At 42.3% G+C, this 9,574-nt stretch overlaps 1 protein-coding gene across 1 annotated transcript; it reads right to left on the reverse strand.

The window, feature by feature from the left end:
- Positions 1 to 1,865: 1,865 nt before the first annotated feature.
- LOC131723136 (tripartite motif-containing protein 16-like) lies at positions 1,866 to 9,069 on the reverse strand. The gene is made up of 6 exons (XM_059016595.1): positions 8,448 to 9,069; positions 5,993 to 6,088; positions 5,573 to 5,806; positions 5,259 to 5,418; positions 4,241 to 4,306; positions 1,866 to 3,137 (listed from the first exon to the last, which is right to left on the reverse strand). Exons 1-6 carry the CDS (start codon positions 9,027 to 9,029, stop codon positions 2,602 to 2,604), a joined length of 1,674 nt encoding a protein of 557 aa, XP_058872578.1. The 5' UTR covers positions 9,030 to 9,069; the 3' UTR covers positions 1,866 to 2,601.
- Between the last annotated feature and the right edge of the window lie 505 nt (positions 9,070 to 9,574).

The raw sequence follows: 9,574 nt of genomic DNA on the forward strand, positions 1-9,574 counted from the left end.
CTGTGCTTTACAATGCTTCCCTATGCTTTACCAGACCTCCCTGTGCTTTACAATGCTTCCCTATGCTTTACCAGTCCTCTCTGTGCTTTACAATGCTTCCCTATGCTTTACCAGACCTCTCTGTGCTTTACAATGCTTCCCTATGCTTTACCAGACCTCTCTGTGCTTTACAATGCTTCCCTATGCTTTACCAGTCCTCCCTGTGCTTTACAATGCTTCCCTATGCTTTACCAGTCCTCTCTGTGCTTTACAATGCTTCCCTATGCTTTACCAGACCTCTCTGTGCTTTACAATGCTTCCCTATGCTTTACCAGACCTCTCTGTGCTTTACAATGCTTCCCTATGCTTTACCAGTCCTCCCTGTGCTTTACAATGCTTCCCTATGCTTTACCAGACCTCCCTGTGCTTTACAATGCTTCCCTATGCTTTACCACACCTCTGTGCTTTACAATGCTTCCCTATGCTTTACCAGACCTCTCTGTGCTTTACAATGCTTCCCTGTGCTTTACCAGACCTCTCTGTGCTTTACAATGCTTCCCTATGCTTTGCCAGACCTCTCTGTGCTTTACAATGCTTCCCTATGCTTTACCAGACCTCTCTGTGCTTTACAATGCTTCCCTATGCTTTACCAGACCCCTCTGTGCTTTACAATGCTTCCCTGTGCTTTACCAGACCTCTCTGTGCTTTACAATGCTTCCCTATGCTTTACCACACCTCTGTGCTTTACAATGCTTCCCTATGCTTTACCAGACCTCTCTGTGCTTTACAATGCTTCCCTATGCTTTACCAGACCCCTCTGTGCTTTACAATGCTTCCCTGTGCTTTACCAGACCTCTCTGTGCTTTACAATGCTTCCCTATGCTTTACCACACCTCTGTGGTTTACAATGCTTCTCTATGCTTTACCAGACCTCTCTGTGCTTTACAATGCTTCCCTATGCTTTACCAGACCTCTCTGTGCTTTACAATGCTTCCCTATGCTTTGCCAGACCTCTCTGTGCTTTACAATGCTTCCCTATGCTTTACCAGACCTCTCTGTGCTTTACAATGCTTCCCTATGCTTTACCAGTCCCCTCTGTGCTTTACAATGCTTCCCTGTGCTTTACCAGACCTCTCTGTGCTTTACAATGCTTCCCTATGCTTTACCACACCTCTGTGCTTTACAATGCTTCCCTATGCTTTACCAGACCTCCCTGTGCTTTACAATGCTTCCCTATGCTTTACCAGTCCTCTCTGTGCTTTACAATGCTTCCCTATGCTTTACCAGACCTCTCTGTGCTTTACAATGCTTCCCTATGCTTTACCAGTCCTCCCTGTGCTTTACAATGCTTCCCTATGCTTTACCAGACCTCTCTGTGCTTCACAATGCTTCCCTATGCTTTACCAGACCTCTCTGTGCTTTACAATGCTTCCCTATGCTTTACCAGACCTCCCTGTGCTTTACAATGCTTCCCTATGCTTTACCAGTCCTCTCTGTGCTTTACAATGCTTCCCTATGCTTTACCAGACCTCTCTGTGCTTTACAATGCTTCCCTATGCTTTACCAGACCTCTCTGTGCTTTACAATGCTTCCCTATGCTTTACCAGTCCTCCCTGTGCTTTACAATGCTTCCCTATGCTTTACCAGTCCTCTCTGTGCTTTACAATGCTTCCCTATGCTTTACCAGACCTCTCTGTGCTTTACAATGCTTCCCTATGCTTTACCAGACCTCTCTGTGCTTTACAATGCTTCCCTATGCTTTACCAGTCCTCCCTGTGCTTTACAATGCTTCCCTATGCTTTACCAGACCTCCCTGTGCTTTACAATGCTTCCCTATGCTTTACCAGTCCTCCCTGTGCTTTACAATGCTTCCCTATGCTTTACCAGTCCTCCCTGTGCTTTACAATGCTTCCCTATGCTTTACCAGTCCTCTCTGTGCTTTACAATGCTTCCCTATGCTTTACCAGACCTCTCTCTGCTTTACAATGCTTCCCTATGCTTTACCAGACCTCTCTGTGCTTTACAATGCTTCCCTATGCTTTACCACACCTCTCTGTGCTTTACAATGCTTCCCTATGCTTTACCACACCTCTCTCTGCTTTACAATGCTTCCCTATGCTTTACCAGACCTCTCTGTGCTTTACAATGCTTTCTCATTCCCCTCTTTCTTTCTCATTCTAAAAAACGTGTTAATGAGTATTAATAAATAAGAGTCACAGTTAATCAAATTATTTTTTTTATTAAATCACATTCCTAAAATCTGAAAAAATAAACAGAACAAACATTTTTATTGAAATCAGTGAACAAAAACACACACACAATAAAGCAAACTTAAGTTCACTTTTTTTAAAAACTGTTACAGCACTGACTATTGGATGCCATTTTCTAAAATATATATAAAACATAACAATTCTTAAAAAAGAAATTAAATACAGTTACTTCGTATGAAATCCATTCGTTGCTAAAAACAAATAATTCCCCTCGTTTCGCTCTGCAGGTGGCGCCGTTTTACCCCCTAACTTTCATCCAAAGTTGTGTCAGATTGAACATTCCCTTCACCCGAGGAGTGGAGAGGACAGACAGGGAGTTCAATACAAAGGGTTTCTTACAACACAAAACAGTCTAGTTCAGCTGGCAGATTGTTACAGGGAAATCATAACAAAGAAGCATAAACCCAGGATAGAGCGGCTCAGTGAATGTGGTTTGGAATCTGTGCAGGAGGGTCATTGTGTCAGAGACGCCATAAAAGGACAGCGTGCCGGCATTAAAGTCCAGATACACTCCTATTCTGGGGTAGTGGGGGGCAGTTATTGCAGTTTTATTGTTATTGTGCCGGGCAGTGTAACTGGAATCAGAGCAGAGCAAACTCCAGGACTTGTCATTGTATCCAAGGATACAGGAACGATCCCATCCTTTCCTGCTGATTCCTTTATATGTGACTCCTATATAAGCCCCTCCCCCACTGCACTCAATCTCCCAGTAACAGCGAGTCCCAGACAAACCCTCTCTGCAAAGCACTTGGGAACAGCTATCAAATCTCTCTGAGTGATCATCAGGATATCTCTGGGTCTCTCCCCTCAGTGTCACCTTTCTGTTCCCTTCAGACAGACAGAGGTTTCTATTCGCTGTGTTGGGGTCCAGTGTGAGCTGACAGGAATCTGATTGAAGAGAAGAGGACGGGTAGAGGAGAGACGGTTAGAAAAGTCAAATCACTGAGAAAATCAACAGTCATTGTCTGCTGCATCCTCACATCCTGTTTATGGAAGGTGTGTGTGTTGTTTTAATTATTTTTTTTAATACATTTTGACCACTTTTTTAAACTTTTAAATTGCATTTTCTGCCTCAAGATGGCTTCCCGCGGACCGGCATGGACCTCTCAGAACTACATTTCCCATCATCCTCCTGCTCACTGGTAATTCCATCTCAATTACATATGTGAGCAGGAGGATGATGGGAAATGTAGTTCTGAGAGGCCCATGCAGTTACATGTGAAGCTATCTATAAGTATAAAAAAGTGGTCAAAATGTAAAAAAAAATAAAAATAATTAAAACAATACACACACCTCACGTAAACAGTTGTAGCAACACATGGGAACATGCAACACAATAAAATACAAAGGACCTTATGAACCCTTTAAACCCTCTTGCTGTTTGATTGTTTTGTTCATAATAATTCCTCGATCTTATCAAACTTCTTCAATTGGAACCAATCAAATGCAGCTCTGCATACAATTACAGTTCACTTAATGTTCCTACAGGGTATGTGTTGCCATTTTACCCACTCAGACCCCTTGCTTACTAAATATCTTCAATAGAATATCATCCACTCTTCAAATATCTGTCTAATATTTTAATGAGCAATCCATCCCACAAGTGCAGTGATACTGCAATATACATTTACTACCAGCACAGGATGACTGGGAGGGATAGCTGTTCATTTTACCCCACAACTGGTTTCACATGCATTGTACATGTATTAAAAGATGGGATGATTATCTATTCAGGGATACCAAGATATTTAGAGAGAGAAAGGTCTGAGTGGAAAAACAGGCAACAAATGCCCCTCCCCCAGTCATTCTGCATGTATTCATCTGAACCAATACTTGTTGGAGAGGAGTGTAGATTAATGGCTTCACAATTACTAATAAATAATAATAATTGCTGCCCTCAAGCGCCACCCCTCCCTGTACTGTAGTGTTAGCTCTTCTCTCAATGGAGTGACACATCTTTCAATCAAATGTTTCAGTGAAAACAGACTTACATTTTAAAAACTCAGCTCTGTTCCTTGGCTCTGGAGCCTGCAGACTGTAAACTGCAACTTCATTCACTGGGCAGAAAAAAGAGAGAGAGAAATAGAATTGAAACATGTGGATTAATACACAACACACACAAGACTCCAAACAGCAATCTGAAAAGAAACAAGGCTTATTCACGGCATTTCAGGATGTAAAAATCCATACTTCAAGATGTTCATGATTACAATGAATATGTATTCCTTCTGTATCGGAGCAGCAGCCAAAGTCAATGTGAACACGTCTGCCACTGCACTGGAGTCTTGTGTTCCTTCCTCTCCATCACATATCTTTGCCCAACAGTACGGTGTCCATATTAGGACACCCTTGTGCATCAAACATACAACAGTCATTGTCTGCTCCATCCTCACATCACTTCCTCCTCTCTGCTTCATCAGTCCGTTCCATCCTCCATTCTCCCTCCTACCACCTCCCTGCTCCCTCCTGCATGCACCCTTCTCCCTCCAGTCTGCTTCATCACTCCCTGCTCCTTCCTCCCTGCTCCCTCCTCCATGTTGCCTCCTCCCACTTATGTGATCCCTCCTCCTTGCTCACTCTTTCATGCTCCCTCCTCCCTGCTGTCTCTTCCAGTCTTCATGCTCCCTTCTCTCTGCTCCCTCATCCCTGTTGCCTCCTTCCTGTCTCCTCCCTGATCTCTCCTTCATGCTCCCTCCTCTCTCTTCCACCCTCTCCTCCATGCTCCCTGCTTAATTCTCTCTTCTCCGTCCATGCTCCCTCTCCAATGCTCCCTGCTCTGCCCTCCCTGCTCCCTCCTCCATGCTCCCTGCTCTGCCATCCCTGCTCCCTCCTCCATTTTGCCTCCTCACTCCTTCCTCCTCTCTGCTGCCTCCTCCCTTCTCAATACTACATTATTTATATAGCCAGCAATCTGCAAGAGGTCTTTATTAATGTCTTGCAAGTCCTGCCCCTCCTCAAGCCATGGTCTATTTGAGAAATCTCTACCAAAGGAATCTATTTCACACCAACCTGTTGTGGTTATTTTGACTAATTCCCCCTTGCAGAAGTCCTCAATATGGTCTTTAAGTTCAGATACAGCTTTCCTCACAGCCCCAAAGGAGATATCTGTATTGACAGTAACGCTGGGTAAGTCTCCAGCTTCAGGAGGGGCACAGAGAGACTGGAAATTCTACAACAGGAAAGTGGAGAAAAGGAGTTTTCAGTGAAACAGAATGGGGTCCAAAACATTCCTGGGGAAAAGCAAGGATTCATTCAATTGGAGAGGTCTGTCTGAAACCGTCCCAGTTATGGACTTGAGATTTTCTAACAAGCAGTGATGTTACCTGTAGAAAATGGATGTGATCCTCTGTCTCTGAAAGCTGTTTCAGCTCAGCGTTTCTCCTCCTTAGCTCAGCAATCTCCTGCTCTAGTTTCTTCATGCGTCCTTCAGCCTGATTCACTGCAGCCTTCTTGTTAGCTCCAATCAGCTCAATAACCTCAGTGTGGATCTTCTTAATGGATCGGATCAGCTCAGTAAAGATCTTCTCACTTTCCTTTATTTCTATGCATGCAGATCTCTGAGTGAAAGAACACAGTAGAGGAGACATGGTTAGAATTGATATCAAAAACACATCAGGCATAGACAGTAAACTTCTGCAGATGTGTTCCAGTCCATCTGTTGTTAATAATAATAATAATAATAATAATAATAATAATAATAATAATAATAATAATAATAATACCCTCCTCTTGTCAATACCCACTTTCAGTGACTCCACAGCCTGTTTTAGCTCCTCAGTTTCTTTCAGTCTCTCCTGGATTCTCTGTTGTATTTCTGTCTGTGTCTCTCCCAGCTGCTTCTGTGTAGAAACACAGTGACACAGTGACATTTCTGATGGGGCATTGAGTGCTATCCTGTCACACTCAATACAGACTATTTCAGAGCAGGTTGTGTTTTCACACCTCTCTCCTCTTAATATGAAGTTAGATTAACATAAGAACATAAGAACATAAGAAAGTTTACAAACGAGAGGAGGCCATTCAGCCCATCTTGCTCGTTTGGTTGTTAGTAGCTTATTGATCCCAGAATCTCATCAAGCAGCTTCTTGAAGGATCCCAGGGTGTCAGCTTCAACAACATTACTGGGGAGTTGGTTCCAGACCCTCACAATTCTCTGTGTAACGATACACACATTATGCACACAGATACCCTAAGGGTCGAATGCACCAGCGTGGATTAACCACTAACCCAGATTAAATCAAGGATTATATTTGAATCATGTTGCACAAAACTTTAAACCAGGATTTATATGTAATCCTTGTTTAAAATTAATCCAAGGTTAAACATTTAAAAGACTAAATATAATGAAATTGCACCACTCATTTTAATCCATGTTTAAATGTGATAGCTGAATTAAATTTAAACCTTCCTTGGAGGTGGTTTAAACTTGGACAAAGGCAGCAGTTTCAGACAACATGTGTGTATAGTAGTAAGATACAGCACCATCTAGTGCACAGCTGCCAGCAATACAAAAGGACACTTGATCCACAGTAGCTGTCCACTAGATGGTACTGTTTCATACTAGTAACAGCGAATGATGGCTTATCTAGCATGTGTTACATGTTTGTTTTGTCAAGCACCTAGGAAACTGAAGCAGCTTTCTCTTTAATGGATATTTAGTGCTTCTGATTTCCGTTTTTGATCGATAAACACAGATAAAACAGCACTGATACAAAACAATGAAATCAGTGTAAAAAATGCCTAAATACACAAAATCCCCAGAAGAATGAGCCCGTGAGCAGAAGGACTTCACTGTGGAAGAGAGCAAAGGAAAGAGGGGACTAGTAGGGTGAGCAAAAGAAATTGTAGATTTTAACAAACAAAATCCCAAATAGGTTATTAAATTTCGTTTTAAACTAACTTAAACATATCTGTTTTAATCATGTAAAAATGTGTTTTAACGCACCAAATTACGCTATTTTTTTCTGCCCGATTTATATTGTATATCATATTAATATTGTATATTATTAAATTTATTAATTTATATCTTAGCAGACGCACTTATGCAGGGTGAATTACAATTGTTACAAAATATCACTTTATTTTTTACATACAATTCCCCATTTATACAGTTGGGTTTTTTACTGGAGCAATCTAGGTAAAGTACCTTGCTCAAGGGTACAGCAGCAGTGTCCCCTACCTGGGACTGAACCCACGACCCTCCGGTCAAGAGTACAGAGCCCTAAACACTAATCCATATCATATTAATCTTGTATATTTTATATCATATTAATCTTGTATATTGTATATCATATTAATCTTGGTCTTTTCTGCTTTTTTTAAATTAGGTGCTTGACTTTTCTGGGAATGTCATTTTTAAAAAGTTTAACTAATTAAACTATAATATCTTAAACAATGAAACTGATCTATGATTTTATTAAGTCACAAGATACATATAAAAACACTAGGAATATAAATCATGCTAATTTTACACTACAAATTCCAATGCACCACAAAACAGCTGAACAAATCCTTCTTACCCTGTGAGGCAGGGCTGAGGTCCTGCACGTGTAAACAGTGTGTTTTTGTTTGATTGTAAATAATGATTTTGATGATCAAGTTTGTGCTAGATATGGCAGGGTATATTCAAATCCAGGTGTGGAATGTGGCCAGGTGTTAATTGATTAATTGATTATCTCTTAGCCCCGGCCACATGCCTTTAAAAAGGGTCTGAAAAGCCAGTTTCTTGGTTCTACAAGCAGGGATACAGACTGTCTGGGAAGGAGAGTGTTGCTGTAGGATCCTCACGACTGCGTGTGTTAACCAGGGTGAGAAAAACACAAGAGGAAAAATGTATCTCGGATCACTGTGTGAGTTAACCAGGATCGCTAGCACTGGAAGGAATAGGGAACAAGTTTAGGGGATTTTAATCCCACCCAAGTCTAGAGAGGAGGTGTCAGGGAGACTGTTGACTGTCTCTCCTGTCAATCAGCGATAGCCACACCCATAACAACACCCCTGTTACACCCTGAAATGCATTGTAGTACATCATAGTTTAGGTAGAGCAATTAAAAAACTAGGGCTCTTTAAATAGCTCTTAATATACAATTAAAATCTGATCTGATGTGAAACTGTATAACCTAGTAAACAGACATGTTAAATATCCCTGGGAATTCTTATCTTCTAGGATAGCTACAAGGAAATGGTTCAAACCCTTACCTGTTTCACACTCCTTTCTTTCTCAGCTGAGACTGTATCATGGCTCTTGTGATCCTTGACAATACACAACACACAAATACACATCTGATCGGTTCTACAGAAGACCTCCAAAACCTTCTGGTGTTCAGCACAAAGCTTCTGCTCCAGATTTCCAATTGCATTGACCAGCTTGTGCCTCTTTAATGGAGTAACCTCACTGTGTGGCTTGACGTGTGTTTCACAGTAAGAGGCCAGGCACGTCAAACAGGATTTCACAGCTTTGAACTTTCTCCCAGTGCAGAAATCACACGGCACATCTCCAGGTCCAGCATAACTTTGAGCAGGAGGAGGATTGAGTCCTGTCTTCTTTAATTTCTCCACAACTTCAGCCAGCATGGTGTTTCTGCCCAGAACAGGCCTCGGGGTAAAGGTCTCTCTGCACTGGGGGCAGCTGTAGACACCTGTATGATCAGTCTGATCCCAGCAGTTCTTAATACACCCCATACAGTAACTGTGTCCACATGGAATAGCGACTGGATCCTTCAATAGCTCCAGACACACTGAACAGCTAAACTGATCCTCTGACCACAAGTTTGAAGCCATTGTTGCTGCAGAGAGACAGAGAGACTGACGATTTCACAACAGAAACTTCACTGTACTGATTTCCTGGAATTGTGTACAGCTCTGAGAGGCGGGGTTTGGGACTGAGGCCAGGTTTAGACAAGCAGGAGGAGCAGAAACTGCCGAATCAGTGTGAGAGGGGAGGAGAGGAGAGAGTTGTGAGTGGGACTGGAGTTTGAGAATGGCATTGTCACAGTAACCCTGCTATAGCTACAGTATGTATTTGACTGCACTAGACCTTCACTTCTGTGTGGGTCTGAATCCTCAGAAGTTCACAAGGGAAGTGAGTTTGGTGGAGTTTGATCCTCGTGGGCATAAATCCACATCTCAAAGTTCATTAGTCCTCAACCACAAACTTGTCTCTGAGCACCAACTGCTTTCTTCCCTCCAGTTCAAGGCAAGCTTGAGGCACAGAGTCTGAACTGCTCACCCCCCTAAGAGAACGTGAAGGGTGGTCCCTCCAGTCCAGGGGAGGCTGTATATTATGAGAACTAGACATGTTCTAGTGTTATCAGACAGGGTGTGTA

The sequence above is a fragment of the Acipenser ruthenus genome, chromosome 53 (genome assembly GCF_902713425.1).
Source record: "Acipenser ruthenus chromosome 53, fAciRut3.2 maternal haplotype, whole genome shotgun sequence".
NCBI classification, from domain to species: domain Eukaryota; kingdom Metazoa; phylum Chordata; class Actinopteri; order Acipenseriformes; family Acipenseridae; genus Acipenser; species Acipenser ruthenus.

Bases quoted from the DNA above. Each gene is read 5' to 3' on its own strand.
- LOC131723136 (XM_059016595.1), bottom strand. From the start codon at position 9,029: ATGGCTTCAAACTTGTGGTCAGAGGATCAGTTTAGCTGTTCAGTGTGT. The intron at 5,807-5,992 runs GTGGGTATTGAC...TCTTTCACTCAG, and splicing joins AGGCTGTGGAGTCACTGAAA to AGATCTGCATGCATAGAAAT. The intron at 4,307-5,258 runs GTTGGTGTGAAA...TTTTCTGCCCAG, and splicing joins AGTCAAAATAACCACAACAG to TGAATGAAGTTGCAGTTTAC.